The following is a 16,176-nucleotide window of genomic DNA, read 5'->3' as shown; positions in this document are numbered from 1 at the left end:
TATATATAGATTTTGATCACTTTTGGGTGGCATGGATTCTTCCTTCATCTGTAAACAACACTGCTGCTACAAAAGCAAAATCAGAGCATCCCTCGCCCCGAGCTCCGAATGTGCTATCCAGGTTTGCAGCTGAAACTGCTATAAAAATGTATTAATGTTTTCATTCTGTGTTGTTGTGACAGGGTTAATGCCTCTAAAGTGAGTCCAGTGTAGACACCATTATAGCTGAGATGAATAATCAGGCAGTAATAGCTTCCACCATTAAGGTGTTTATGACAGCATCCCTCCAGAATCTCTATAAAGCACGTGGTTTAGTACAAATACATACAGTACAGTTCACCAGCATTACACATAATACTGTAATCATATTTGTAGACACTTTCATCATTACGCCTTTCTGTTAGGCAAAATGTGCTGTTCAATAAATCTACACTTTTTGGATCTGCAGTGTCACTTTTGTCTATTTTTGGTATAAAACATCCAATAAACATATAGAGCATAGACAGTTTCACCTACTTTTTTCATACAAGAGCAAAGGATTGATTGATGTGATTAATATGGAAATTTTCTTTAGTCTTGTGTGTAGTTGCTGTCAGATATTGCATGTTCAACTTTTCAGTCAATGATCTACCTCTGATCACTTTCCAATAAAAAACCACGGGCTAGTTTGTCTTCTTCTGTCGATCCAGGAATTTTTGTCTTCTGTCGGCGGGTATCTCTTCTAAACTGATCACATGAGTGGATTCCCTGTAATAGGAAACGCACCTTTTTATGCACCGTAAATTGGAACAAAAAAAACAACAAGTAACTTTGATTGCAGTAACTTTTTCTCTAAAATTATCAAAACTGATTCAGTCGGACAAATCACATCTATTAACATGTGTAAATGACAGAACCATTCTCTTACCCCGGAAGGTCTCGAGGATCAGGCAGAGGTTTGGTGAAATCCTCTTTACCCACCAACCAATAAGTGGTCTCAATACCTTTTCCCTACAAATAAACAATCATCAGCAATCAGTTGCTAAGAGCACATATCTAATGCTTCAGCAGGTGTAGAGGTTAGCGTCCCTTTTCATTTTATTTACCTTTAACTCTGTCAGGCCTCTGACATCAATTTTATATCCGAGGTTCAAGCTCTTCAGGACATCAACTGTGCTTTGGTTGACATGGATTCTGTAAGCTGTGCAAATACAGGCGAAACCTTAGCTTTGGTACAGATACACAGTTTAATATAAAATCTTGGGCTTGGAGCATTCCTGGGTTTAAAATGACTAAGTCTACAAGACTGGGCAGAAATCAGAATGTCCTTCTGAGGTTAAGCCACTTGGTGGCAGCATATTACCCATCAGTATAATCATGTAGCACATAACTGTTACTTTAGATTAAGTTTGACTGAAACTACCACTGATCAGTTGAATGTGAATGTTTTTCAATACAATTTTTTAATTACAATTATTTACTGAGAACATTATTAAATGAGAGGTTTTTTTTTTTTTAAATTTCCTTTTCTTTTTTCCTTTTTTAAATTACAGGGCATTTACTAAATGTGTGTACCTTGTAGAAGGTTGCCAAGAAAAACTTGGTCATTGACGGCATTTATTGCGAAACTTTAAATTGGCCTCTAATTCTGCTGATAGCCTTAAAGGATTAGGAAGGACTCCTCACTCAAAGCCCTATTTAGCTTCAAGCAGCATGCACATAAACTGAAAGACACCTGACCTCCCTCCCACTATTCCAGCATTAGAAAAAAGAAACATGTGGTTCATACAATTATGCACAAGACACTCACGCAACGCCGTGGACTCCATTCGAGATGCTGTGTTGACAGTGTCTCCAAACAGACAGTACCGAGGCATCGTAAGGCCAACTACTCCTGCTACAACTGGGCCTGCAAACAACAGTACATATAGGTTACAAAGATTTCCTCCATAACAATACCTTAAATATTCTTTATACTGGTATGCTTTGAAGGCTTTTTCTCTACAGTTTCAACCCAATATATAAAAATATAGCTTCTGTGCACATAAAGAAAGTCACAGTATAGAGTCACAAATCCAGAGTATGCAGTGTGTTAATTGGATGACAGCACTCTAAGTGGATAGTGTTTCACTCTTCCAGGAATAAGCTCCAGACAAAGATAAAGGAGGTAAAAATGCCTCCTCGTCATTGCAGCTTTAGTCCCTGTGGTCCTATTTCTCTGAATTCCCTTTGGATTTAATTTGCACTGTTTTACTTTTTACGCATGTATTTGGCTTTTATAAACAGGTGTGTGGATAGATTATTATTGACTTTTTTCTTCAGATTAAATTCTAAACACAGAATTTTTTTTATAATTATTTATAATAATAATATAATTATTTGTAAGTATAATAATTTTTTCTTTTATCCTGTCTTCCTTCTCTCTTCCCAACCGGTCACAATAGATGGCCGCCCCTCCCTGAGCCTGGTTCTTCTGGAGGTTTCTTCCTGTCAAAAGAGAGTTTTTCCTTCCCACTGTTGCCAAAGTGCTTGCTCATAGGGGGTCATTTGACTGTTGGGTTTTCTCCGTATGTATTATTGTCGGGTCTACCTTAAAAATATAAAGCGCCTTGAGGCGTCTGTTGTTGTGATTTGGCGTTGTATAAATAAAATTGAATTGAATTTCACAGCACGTCCAGTAAGGAATCTTCGTGAGAAGCTTAAAGCTTAAATCACACATTCAGGGTTTGTCACAGCACAGAAAGGATGAACACAGTATTTACCACTGTGCAGGCCAACACGTATTCTGATTTTGAGATCAGGCATGTGCCTCGCCTTGAAGGTTCCAATGCAGTGGAGGATGTCAAGAGACATGTTGGCCATTTCAGCTGCATGGCGATTGCCGTTCCTGTTGGGGACCCCTGAGGCTACCATGTAGGCATCTCCAATAGTTTCCACCTAGAAGAGAAAAAGAGGAAAGTTGAACACAAACTGATACCATATAAGTCAAAAGTTTGGACACACCCTCTTATTCAGTGTTTTTTCTTTATTTTTACTACTTTCTACATTGTAGACACATCAAATATATGAAGCAAGATATATGGAATTATGTAGCAAAGACAAAATGATAAATAACTCTAAATGTGTCTTATATTTTAGATTCCTCAAAGTAGCCACTCTTTGCTTTGTCGACAGCGCTGCAAACCCTCGGCCTTCTCTCAATAAGCTTCACGATGTAGTCACCTAAAACGGTTTTCACTTCACAGGTGCGCCTTGTCAGGGTTCATTTGTGGAATTTCTTGCCTTCTTAATGAGGTTGGGACCATCAGTTGTGTTGTGCAGAAGTACACAGCTGACAACTGTTGGAATTCATATTAAGGTAAGAACCAACCAGCTAAGTAAAGCGAAACGACAGTCCATTATTTTAAGAAGTGAAGGTCAGTCAGTTCAGAGCAGTCACAAAAACCATCAAGCACTACGACAAAACTGACTCTAATGAAGACCGTCCCAGAAAAGGAAGACCAAGAGTCACCTCTGCTGTTGAGGATAAATACATCCGAGTTACCAGCACCTCAGATTGGAGCCCAGATAAATGCCACACAGAGTTCAAGTAGCGGGCACATCTCTACATCAACTGCTCAGAGGAGACTGCACAAATCAGGCCTTTATGGTCAAATAGCTGCCAGTCGCCCGACCTAAACCCAATCAAGATGGTTTGGGATGAGATGGACTGCAGAGTAACAGCATGAGGGCCAACAAGTGTTCAGCATCTCTGGGAACAGTAATCAAAGTAAGCAAAGCATGTCTATTTTGAAGAATCCAAAATATAAAACATGTTTTAACTTATTTCACACTTTTTTTTTCTTTAATACATAATTCATATGTGCTCATTCATAGTTTTGATGCCTTCAGTCAGAATCTACAATGTAAATAGTCATCTAAATAAAGAAAAAACATTAAATGGGAAGGTCTGTCTTTGATGATGATGATTACATATCTCTGGGTAGCTCCTAATTTTTTCCCAAAAGGATGACAATAAAGGAATAACAAAGGAGCTACAGGAAAGAAATGACATGGCTACAATAACACATCAGTTATCAGTTAAATCTATGTAGTTTCTAGTCAACTTTGATTGGTCATTACATAAATATATTCTATATAATACTGTAATATAATATAAAATACAAAATATATATATTACATTTTGTTTGCCAGGACAGATGAAGGAAGCAGCAATGGAGTGTAATGGCATGTAACATGGGGAAATGAACCATGGGTGGTGGAGCAAAGGCTCAGCCTGAGAGCAGCTACCTGGGTGACATTTATGTCATGTGTTGGTATTTCAACATTCACCTTGTAGACATCATGCAGCAGAATGATAGCATCAAAAAGTGAGTAGAGGTCATTGAGTAGGTTGACCACCTCAATGGGTTCGCTAAGAGATGAAATGGTGGAGAAGCCCACAATGTCACTGAAGTACAGCGTGATCTGACTGAAATGCTCTGGTTTGACAGGCTTGCCGGTCTTCAGTGCCTGGGCCACAGACCTAAAGGAGAAATGGATAAGCGGAAAAAATGCATATATGAAAACAACTTCTCTCACAAAATCTTGAGACATATGAAATGTTCAGGACATATAGACGACTGCAGACATTCAGCTTTAGTTCTTATTTCTAAAAACATGTGCAAGAACTACATATCAATATGGATTCAACAGTTTAATACAGATCTGTTTCTATATGTTCTTGTATAACTATATGACTAAAATAAATTCAGCTTTTTGTTTAATGAGACAACTGAAAAAAATTAGTTTCTGAGCATTGCTTAATGGTACATTTATTAATGTTTCAACAAATCAGAGAATAACTGGAATACACCTGAGATATTTCTGTATAACTCCACAAATTTGTCTCAAATAATTTCTACAGGGTGCAGCAAGCCTCTGAACCAAGAACTGATCCAGCAACAGCGTGAGGTGTTGACTGATCTGCAAACCCCAGAAGGTAATCATGTTTAAAACTCAATACCTATGGCTATGGAGTCAATCCTGTCATGTCTTTCATGTGCTAATGAAAGCTGATGGAAACTCACTTGGGCAACATCTGAGCCACCAGATTGTCAGTCTTCTGCCTCTCCACCTCCAGCTCCTCCGTCCTCTCTCTGATCAGATCCTCTAAGTTGGAGGAGTACTGTTCCAACATGCGCAGCATGGAGTCAATGATGTTGGTTTTCTTTCCCTTGGTGATGCTCTTGAACTGTCACATGAAGAGAAAGACTCAGCTGTGTCCACCTACCTACAGACTAACATGTGAAAACATACAAACATGTGTTTATACCTGTTTGAAGATCTCATCAAAGGTCGGCCTCCGCTCTGGTTCTTCGCTCCAGGCCTGTTTCATGACCTGTATCACTTCCACCGGGGCCTGCTCCACTGATATGACAGGCCGACACAAAGGCGGAGGCTCCTTGACCTTGTTGATAATCTCTGTCATCATACACATAAACAAAAGTCTTGTCAGCTAACTGTGATTTAAACTGTTAATGAAAAGTACTAAAAGTAGTAGCATGTTACTTACCTTTGGGAGGCATGTCCAACATGCAGAAAGGTGCAGAGCGAGCGATGACCTCCTGGCAAACAATGGAGAAACTGTAGACATCACCTGCAAAAGTGCCCCTCCTCCTCTGACTAGAACTTCGCAGCAGCTCAGGAGCCGTCCAAAGTAGATCTTTTTTTTTTTTATCAAGTGCACAGTTAGTAAAAAATGATACATGCAAACAAAAATTACAATAATAATTATTACGTGGATGTGCATGTGCATGCACTCACCCTCTGGCTTTTCATCTTTGTCAATATTTTGGACAATCCAAATCTCGTTGAACCCGTAATCTGTCACCTTCAGCACAAAACGCCCATCTACCACACAGTTACGGGATTTGAGTCGACCGTGGATGATATCGCGATGGTGCAGGTACTTCATACCCTGATGACAGTTTGTAGAAATGTGTGACAAACATGGTAAAATAAGAAATGAAACACTGACAGATCACCTTATAAATCTCTTACCCGGATCAGATCCGATAACAAGGAAGACTTGAACATCCAGTCGAGACGCACTTCTTCATTGCTGAGCAAATCCTCCAAGCTGCCCCTGGTGCAGTGCTCGATCACAACGCCAAAGATCCCAGAGTCGAAGAACAGCCCCAGTAGCAGATTGAGGTTCTCGTGCCTCATTTCTCTGAGCTGAGAAGCAAACAGTGGCAATATTAGATATAGTTCACTGGAGCTTTTGTGACCAGGGTGTTAAGGCAAATTCAGATGACCAAATGGTTTCTGGCTACAGTTAAGATTCAGTTATCCATTAAACAACATATATAGCCCTTTTCTGACCTTCCCTCATATTTTCATTTACCTTGACAAAGACATTCTCAGTGCTGTTATAGATGTTTGATACTGATCCAGCAGGGCATTTCTTCAGCCAAACCCAGTCACCCTGGCATTTAAACAAACAACAAAGTCATCGTGACACCAAAAACATCAAAAAGACTTCAGCTTCTAAACATTGTACTGAAGTTTACTGAATGTGAACATCTGACTCTCACCTCAAAAACAGCAATATTCGAGCTGTCTGGCGTGGAGGCCAAGTAGCTACGGCCGGACACTGAGTGGTGAGGCGTCTTCATATCCCCCTGGCTTTTTGCTATACTGTCATCATTTAGCTTCTGTTCACACACAGGATTCAAAGAGAATGTGTAAGCTCAGAGTAAACAATGTGCAGCTTTCATACAGTCCATACTACTGTAGGTATGTAGTGCATGCATTTCAGAGAGAAGCCAAAGACAGCAGTATTGATTCAGCACAGAACTCACCCGCTTGCTGACTTGGGTATTGATGAAGACCAGGTCATCAAGGTTCAGCACCACCTTTGTCGATCCACTACTGTGGCCACCACCTCCAAAGCTGAACCCAACTTTGCCATCTCTCCTGAAAAGACCGAAAACAATCATTACATATTTTCTAAGCTACACGAGCCTGAACAAAATCAGATACATACCTGTAGCGAAGAAAGACGTTTACTAAAAATCCAATCAACGAAATGAACATCAGGAAAAGCAAGAAGACAGCAGCCGAATGTATGCCTTGGGAGAGAACCACAAAGATAGTTTGAATGCACTAAAGTCAGCACTGGCTTATTTTTAAATGTGTTTTTAGCGATGGCACTACAAGCACAATCACCTCCAGTACAGGCAAAGTATGGGCTAAACCAGCAGGTTGAGTCTTTGTAGGGAGTGCTCCCTGCAAAATGGATTGAACGGCCGAGATATTTCAAGCCCCCGCTCTTGCTGTCCGTGTGAGAAGCATGAAGCGAATGAGTGGAGTACAGGGTGTTGCCAATGCCGCTGTAGTCCAGGACCACATATTGAGCTTGCATGCCTTCACCGTTCCTGCCAGCCCTCAAGGGCTGATTGAATCCTTCAAACTCAAAGCCACCCTCGCCATCGGCCAGGATCCGACCAGTTACCCAGCGACCTTCTCTATCGCGGACCTGCTCAACAGCCATAGCTGTGTAGTACATCATATTGTAGACGGTGCCAAAGAATGGAGAAACCTTAAAGAAGGGACAGCACAGTAGCCATTTAAACTTCAGATTTGTGTCTTTTTCCTATCCTTTGAGATTTGTCTTTTACTTTCTGTCATTTTTAATGAAGTAGATTCTTATTAGATGTTCTCACCTGCTCTGGGGGAGTGCTGGTACGTATTTCAAAGCTGTCCTGTGCTTGTTTGAAGGCCTCATAGAAATTGCGTTCACCAGAGTCCATGGTGATAGTTAAAACTCCATCAAAGGCTTTCCGGAGCTTGGTGTCATTGCCCAGCATATAGTAGGGTGCATCATTGTAGGGTAGTGAGTAGAGTAGGGTGTCGTAGGGAATGAACACATAGCCACGATCAATCATGCGCATAGCCAAGGCTGTTGTCAGAAGTTGGTACTGGGCTTGGCCACCAATCAGGACTGAGGGCATGCACATGATGACCACTAGAAAAATAAAGTTTAAAGACAGTTTATAATCTCAATTCATGTGAAATATAGCATGTGCAGGCTTTGTAACTCTATGAGGTCTGATTAGCTTAGTTACTCTACCCTAACCTGAACCCCAACCCTCTGTTTTGGAAATTAAAGGAAAAAAATAATATTCAGATATCACATCACAGTCTTAGTGGTTAGAGTTATAATTCCTGCCACTGCTGATGATTATTTAGACATCACAGGGTTAGTTTTGTTCAAGTTGAACTGTTTTTTTCTCACCTCTGACCCGGTCTGTCTCCCGCACTTTTGTCAAAGCTGCCCGAGGCCCTTCTTTGTTGTTCTCCATTGTGACCACCGGTTTAACAGGCAGGCCGAGGGCCCTAAGTGAAGAAGCCAGCTCATGCCCTGTGGCTTCCCACAAGTCTGACTCCTCTGAGATTATGGCCACGTGGGCCCACCGAAAAAATCGCAACACTGTAAAAATTACATGAGAGGAGAGTGGCAGTGGCCTTATGAAACTAGGATACATATGTCCTTTATTCATATTGGGTGTGAGGCAGGCCCAGGAAAGATGCCCAAGATCCCACTCTTTGGCGTACAAAGCAGCTGAGGAGCAGTAGCCTGGGTTGGCTGGGCCCAAGTAAGCAGCTGCATAACCTTTCAGCCCAGCAAAGCGAGCCAGGGCACGGGATGACTTGCAGTCCTCATTGATCAGCTTGTAGTCATACCAGTAGCCTTTACTGAGGTAGGTGTTCTTGTTTATGCGGTTGATGGCAAGGCTGGCAGCCAAGTCAGGGAGGGCTTTTGAATATAGTAGGTCACATGTCCAGGGTCCAACTAGAGCCATTGTGAAAGTGGTTGCAGAGGCTTGATGGGGGAAAAATGAGACTATGAGGAAGGGCAAAATAAACCAGTTCCTCCACCAGCTCCTGGTGTGTTCCAGGGCAGATGATAGCAACTGTGGTCTGGATGATAATGACCTTTTTGACAATGATGACGATGCTGATAAAGATTCAAATCGACTACATCCGCTGAAAGTGTCGGTCCATATATGTTTTTTTCTCCTCCATTTTATGAAGTTGTGCTGCCATCGCGGGTGGTAGGAGAGGTTGTGCAGACAGCAGGGGTCTATGTGTTGTGTCATTTTCTCACACAGCTGTTTAGATGCTTCACACACAGAAGGCTAGTGGTGGCTGTTTAGCGTGAGAGTTTCTCTGTAAATGGGAATGTCTCCCTCTAGTCCAAAGCTGGACAGGTAACAGCACGACTCCAAGCCATCACTGCCAACGGAAAAAAAAAAGGTGGAAAGCATGAGAAATGTTGTAGAATGACATTTAATCTGATCTGTGTTTGGGTCCTCTGTTTTTAAAATGCATCTATCAACACATAAGCTAGCCCCACATCCCACTGCGATGTTTTATTTTATTTTTTTCCAATATATTTTTATTGATTTTATAATTGAGTAGTATACAACAATCACCTTCAAAAGAACACAATAGAAGGTGGACGACAAGTCAACAAGGTGGTAATACAGCATACATAAATGTTAAGACAGAGTATATTTCACTTAAGGTTGTCCATCAGGCTAATGACTGGTTGCCAAATCTTATAAAACACACTCTCTCGGTTAGACAAGGTAAACCTGATTTTCTCCAGATGGAGTACATTTCCAAATTCTCTCAACCACATTTCGAAGGTAGGAGGTTTATCAGACTTCCAGCAGAGAAGTATCAGCTTTCTGACCACAAGTGTAGTCATCGACACAACCTGCGTCTCTGTCTTGTCCCTTGCCCATCCCGGTTCAGACACCCCGAACAATGCTGCAAAGGGGGTACATGGGACCTCCCTGCCAATGGCTTTGGTCAGAAAATCAAACAAATGATTCCAAAAAAGCTGTAGTTTTTGGCATTGAAAGAAAAGGTGAGATAAAGTTCCTCGACCACTTGAACACTTAACACAGAGGGCTGAAACGTTCTTATATATTTTTTCCACTTTAGTGGGAGAAAAATGCAACCTATACATGCAACCTTAAATGCGATGTTTTATTTAACAGAACGTAATGTTGAATCTAATCAGTTATCCATCTGCTTCGGTGATGAAATGGTGCCCAGTGTCCCTGTCCTGTTCCTCTGAGAATTAATGGCATGTGTGTAACAAGCTGATTAGCTCTGCCCAGGCCATGCAGTTCAAATGGCAGATAACACGGAGCTAAATCTGGCCATCTCTTTATTTAGTCTAGCTTCCTTTACCCTTCCAAAGTCTTTCATTTCTTGCTTTCTGAAATCCAACTTACTCAAATCAGCTTCTAGAAAAATCTAAAAAAAAAAAAAAAAAACTAAAAGAAAAACAACAACAAAAAATTTTAAAGTGCAAAACGTAGCTTAGCAGGCCGTACATAGGTGATTCGGGTTCACCTTTAAGAGACACATAAGCTACTTTCTAATTTTTAACTGGAATTTCTGGCCAATACAAACTGAATTTATTGAAATAAATGTAAAGTATCCTATATAAGTGTTAACACAACTGGAAATTCAATATATATTGCAATTTGATAATTCACATTTTTAGTGGTAGTAAGTATGAGCACTGACAGCAGAGCAAAAGGCCTCAGCAGCTTGCTTCTGGTGGGGTTAGAAAACAGTTTGGAAATGTTCCCATATATATTTTTATATACATAAATAAAATATGCATTGGAACATAAATATAAAAGATTCAGTCATCATCTTAACCCTGTAATGTCAAGTGTATCATATTTTATACATGAGTTTTTGAGACCTTTACAGTGTGATTATACCCATTTATATGTTAAGCAATAAATTCCACAATACAGGATGAATGTAGAAAAAAATCTTCAAATTAAAGCTCAGACATGCATGCAAAATATTTTCATTTAATTTTTTATGTGTTGTCTGTTTTTGTCAGAAAATTTAAGAAACACTCCAGCTTCAAACACATAATTTTTTGGGAATTATTTCATGCTTTAGGCTTTAAATGCTAAAAGTGCAAGATTACTTGTAATAAATAAATAAATAAATAAAAATAAAGGTAGATCACAGAGAAGTTAAAAATCTTCTAAATTAGATTTCTTGATAAACAAATGTTAAACTTAAAACTGGGTTGTAAACCACCTACAAATTTCAGTGTTCTTAGCCTGTCCTAAAGCTAAGTTAAAGCACATGAGTAGCAACCATCAAGGCTCCTGAAAGTGGCTAATACTGACTTTGGCTTATCAGTTGCTAATATCTTAAGAGGAGCAGGGACTAGAATGTACTAAGCTTGTTCTAATATGCCACTGAAAATTGCATCATTTTATTGAGTTAAATACCCCAAAAGTCTATTTCAAAGTCAAAGACAGATCTAGTTTACAAGAGAAAAGTCAGTGCTTGAAATTTCAGTGGCCTCACCTATACAGAAGTGGCTGATGAACACATTCCTTTCATTAATAGTGACCGACCCATGGAAGAGAATTCAATAAAATAAATGTTACAAGAAAATAAATTCTGACCTGGAGCAGTTTTTCTACAAAGGAGCCATGTCAGGGTTGCAGTTTGTCCTTCAGCACCATCCGAGCTCCAGGTGGATTAAGAATACTAAAGCACCCAGCAGGAGCAGTTACCTGTGGTCCTTTGTTGAAAAAAACTACCATATGTAATCCAAAAGTAAAAAGTAAAAAAATAAATAAATAAAATCAGCTATCTCCACTTGTACCTAAAGTTCCCAAAGACAATACTGAAAATTACATATATCCACATTTCCAGTATCTTAGCCTCGCTTTCGTTCTTCCTGTCCCTGGCTTGGATTGGGACCAATCTGAAAGCACCGAGTAACGGGATGGTGCGTGAGAAGAAGCGCAGCTCTGATCCAGAGTTTGGATTGGCTAAAAATAAACTGGCAGACAGCTGGGGACAGTAACAAGTAAATGGAAGAAAGAAATGGAAGAGTGAGAAGGACTGACAAGCTTTGACTTCTTAACCTTCCTTAGCTTTTAATCCACGGTGTGGAAAGAGAGTGTGCGGGGGGGCGGGGGGCGGGAGTAGAAGCACATCCACTGTCTTTTGCACTGTGTGCTAAATTAGGTGCTGATGTAATCTAGAAATTATCACATTCGCAAATTAGTTGTAAAACAACCTAAGCCATCCATCAGTCCTTAAGTATCTTAAGGACTGATGGACAGTCGGACCAATCAGAGCCGGGATGAACTGGTGAGAAAATAGTGCTTCACAATGAGCATGACCAAGAGTATATTAAATCAGTCTTAGGTATTAGGAAAGCATAAAGACAAGAGGAGGTATAATATCCCGTGCAGTACTCCTCATACATTTGCCGGTTTGAGGGCAACATGAACGAGACATTTTGTTACCAGAACAGCAACGCGTCACTCGCTCAAATATACACATAAAATCTGTGCTGGGGTGAAACCTTCACTTTCAGACAGAGAGTTGTTTCCCAGCTTTGCTAATCATGCACACCTTAGCATGACCTTGGTGAGAAACTTTGGCTTTAATGCAGCTGGCTGTTTTATCATTGATGCCCACTTTAAATTATAGAATTGCTACTGACCTCTTGGGTCCCGAGTCTAACAAAGGCAGCTGTGTCTGTAGCTCCATATAACCCTGCTGCTTTGCATTATCCCCTTCTTACATTCAGTTCAACTTTGTTTTATTTATACCACACCACTTGGATACATATGATATCACAATAATGTCAAAGGAAATATGACAATTACCTTTGTGCATTTCACAAACTCTCACCAAGTTAAATGTTGGTGGCAAGCTTCTTCTACCCTTAAAGTGGAGTGGAAAACCCATCAGGGTGGTGCTGTACAGCCATCAAACTCATATCAGGAACATGCAGCTCCATTTCCAGATGTACTTGCGGATGGAGAGTGAGGAAAGAGACAAGACAGACAGAGAGAAAGAGGACAAAACACAAACCACAAACTTAAGCCTCAAGAAACATTAAGTTACGTTAACTTAAGAGGGGTGAACTACACTAACTTGTTTATTTTGAGTTTGCAGTGCTCGAGTGGGATAAGTCATTTGAAGTTAATATGGTACATCCAAGCAAAAGTTAATTACACTTCATACAAAACCTCCGTTTAGCAGATATTACAGTAGCACACACTGAAAGCAACATTATGCAGCCACAAGAGGTCTAAACACAACACAGCTGAAATAATGATCATGAGCCCCGTGAGTTTTTGCATTTGCAGAAGTATTACATAATTAGTAAAAACAAGCACAAATTCAGTAAATGAAATGAAACAAGTTTGCACAACTGTGCTGCTCTGTAGGCAGGTGAAATGTGCAGATAACTCAGTGTAAGCAACTAAACCTTTCAATTAGCATGCAATAAGTGAAATGCAATCGATTGAATCGTGGAAATACTTTAAATGTCCTTCTTTGGATCAAGTGAGTGCACTGTACAAATTAGCACAGTGGCATTTATAGTGTATGCCACGAGTACATGTTAATAACATGAAATAGCTACATTTATAGTGAATGTAGCTATGAGCCACATTCACATTAGTGAGCCAACGGATGGTTCAGCGTTCAGGGAGCAGGTTACATGCTGATCAGATAGCTGAGCTCTGTTTCCCATTCTACTTTTGGAAATTGTAAGACCAACAAGTGCTCTGTTAGGATAATATGGATATGTGAGGTCTTGAAGAACCTGGTCATTCAGGATTTTAAATTTGAGGAGAAGGATTTTACACCAATTTTTTCAATTTTTGGAAGTGTGCTCAGCAATTTCACTATAGCACTGCTGACCGTTCAGAGCATCTCAGAGATATATAGGAGCAGGTTGATGGTAAAGAATTACAAAAGAATTAACAATGCATGGACTCTGGCATCACTCTGAGACAGGGTGTTCTTAAATTAGATATTATTGCACAGATGAAAGAAGGTGGTCCCAAGATGTTGTTTTATGTTATCAAGGACTCCAAACTTCTGCTATCACCAAACACATGAACCTTTGGAGTACTGACTCATCATCTACTCAAACAAACTGTCAATAAGACAGAAAGCAGCATAGCGTGCTTCCTATAAACCCAATGGTACTTTCCAGTTTCAGTAATAAATCATTGAGATCACTGGCATCAAATAAAACGATTCTCTTGTCCGTCAGTCTTTAAGAAGATTGTAAACTTTCACCAGTTCTGTTTAAACTGTTTCTCTGACAGAAACAATTCAAACGACCATTTGGTAACAAAAGTGGTTTGCAACCATTTTTTTTAAAGGATTTCAGCTAAACTGGGGCAGGATTTAGGTCGATAAGTGGCTGAAACACTTGGATTGAATGCAGCCTTTATTAAGTAGAGCTTTAATTACATCGGCTTTACAGCCTGTGAAACGTAGTTTGTTGATAATGCTAAAACGTACCTGTAATTTTTAAAAAATATTATCATTAAGCCAATTACACCTGAGATTTTTCTTAAATAACTAGAACCTCACCTGTTAAAACAGCAAATGACTCGAGCAAACACTACTTTATGTTTGACTGAGGCACTTTTTTCATGCAGTTTTGCATCATACTGTCCATGCAAGCCACTGCAAAATTTGGAATATATGCCTGATATAGTAGTTAGAGTCAAAAGATCAACATGAGTGCAATGCATGTTTAAACAGGGAGATGTCCTGGGTGTACTGGTGCACAAAGCTTAAAACATCTGAATGTTATCTGTGGTAAGCCACTCACAATTTGCAGTGGCTCTTAAGCGCACGCAGCATGTTCAGTTCACTGCAGCCCTGCAGCTGGATTTTTAAACTAATAAGGAGGAAGGAAAACGTCACATTTTAAACATAGTATCAACAAAACAAAGACGCCCAAAAGTGATACTCAAACACATCACCCTCTGCTGAGGCCGAGTACTCTCCCATATGCAAGTGTGAGGATACGTTTGTTCTGTAATTAGATTAGTCAGGTGAGGCTGTGCTAAACTGGCTCCCTGCAAGCCTCTTAGTGACATGGCCAACAGCACTGACAGAAATCACTTCAAAGCAAGGTCAGACACACGGTCAGCCCGGTTGAGCGAAGAACCTGTTTGGCCTACAACAGAAGCTGCAACGCTGCACAGTGCTAACAGAAGGGCATCAGCACTTCTGATCAGTAACTTCCTGATTAATTTTAGTCCTGACACTCTTTTTATTTGGAGCCTAACACACAATTTTACCCATGTTGAGAGGGTATAAAAAGTCAACAGGACACATTTGGAAATGACTCAGTATTTTTTAGTCTTAAGCAAACGTGTAAGTCTTAAGCTGACAGTATGAAACTGGCACATTTGCGGTCACGTGGTTCGCAAAGCCGTGTGTTTCTCAGAATTATTTACTTTCTCTCGTGAAGCAGTTTGTCACAGTAAATTATTCATACTCTGGGAGGGCCTGTGGGAGGAGCAGTAGAAAAGCTTAGACATTTGCCTCTTATGTGACCTCACTTAATTGCTGAATTCATTTGGGAGCCTCTGCAAGTGACATCACTTAGTCTTTTCAGGTTCAGAGGATTTGAGCGATGAAGCTGGGAATGCTTGAACAGCATTTGAGAACGTCACGTAAAATGTGGGTTAGGTAACAGGAAACCTCCTGTGACTGTCTGAATACACTGTCCTCAGTGAGCTGCTTCTGATCAGAGAAATACATGTAGAAGATGGACACACACAGTGATATAAATACAAAAGTATGTTATTGTTGTTGTTGTTATCATGTGATTTTTATTTTTTTTTAAATTTTGTTTTTTAGGTTTTAACATTTACTCTTGGGTCAAGTATAAATTGTTCAAAATGTAAGTCATATATTAAATAGAAGTATATTGACATCAAGTAGTCCCAGCAGCTCTCTAACTTAAATTACTGTATCTGTCAAAAGCAGCAATGACCTGTAAAGATACTGCAGCGCCCTCTGCTGGTTACTTGTAGTTTTTTCAAAGCGACACAACAGAATTAGTTGCATATCGACAGAGGTGGGTAGTAACGAGTTACATTTACTCCGTTACATTTACTTGAGTAGTTTTTGAAAAAAATATACTTTTAAAGTACCTTTTTTGCACGATACTTTTTTACTTTTACATTTTTGTGAAGAAGAAACGGTACTTTTACTCCGCTACATTTGCAAAATTCGACTCGTTACTTTTTAAAAAATAATTAGTTTAACACATTAGATAACATGCCGCCAGTGGAGTTTCCGGTAACTTTTTTA

At 39.9% G+C, this 16,176-nt stretch overlaps 1 protein-coding gene across 1 annotated transcript; it reads right to left on the bottom strand.

The window, feature by feature from the left end:
- Positions 1 to 311: 311 nt before the first annotated feature.
- Positions 312 to 11,649, bottom strand: gucy2d (guanylate cyclase 2D, retinal). Its single transcript, XM_006802191.3, has 19 exons — positions 11,487 to 11,649; positions 8,261 to 9,261; positions 7,689 to 7,990; positions 7,192 to 7,564; positions 7,010 to 7,094; positions 6,825 to 6,939; positions 6,558 to 6,677; positions 6,368 to 6,448; positions 6,022 to 6,198; positions 5,785 to 5,938; positions 5,534 to 5,683; positions 5,294 to 5,442; positions 5,049 to 5,212; positions 4,312 to 4,504; positions 2,742 to 2,916; positions 1,790 to 1,888; positions 1,086 to 1,180; positions 908 to 990; positions 312 to 747 (listed from the first exon to the last, which is right to left on the bottom strand). Exons 2-19 carry the CDS (start codon positions 9,123 to 9,125, stop codon positions 663 to 665), a joined length of 3,465 nt encoding a protein of 1,154 aa, XP_006802254.2. The 5' UTR covers positions 9,126 to 9,261; positions 11,487 to 11,649; the 3' UTR covers positions 312 to 662.
- Positions 11,650 to 16,176: the final 4,527 nt, after the last annotated feature.

The sequence above is a fragment of the Neolamprologus brichardi genome, chromosome 10 (assembly GCF_056152115.1).
Source record: "Neolamprologus brichardi isolate AB-2024 chromosome 10, ASM5615211v1, whole genome shotgun sequence".
Lineage (NCBI taxonomy): Eukaryota > Metazoa > Chordata > Actinopteri > Cichliformes > Cichlidae > Neolamprologus > Neolamprologus brichardi.
Note: the sequence above shows the minus strand (reverse complement) of the source record. Positions and strands in the feature narration are given on the sequence as shown.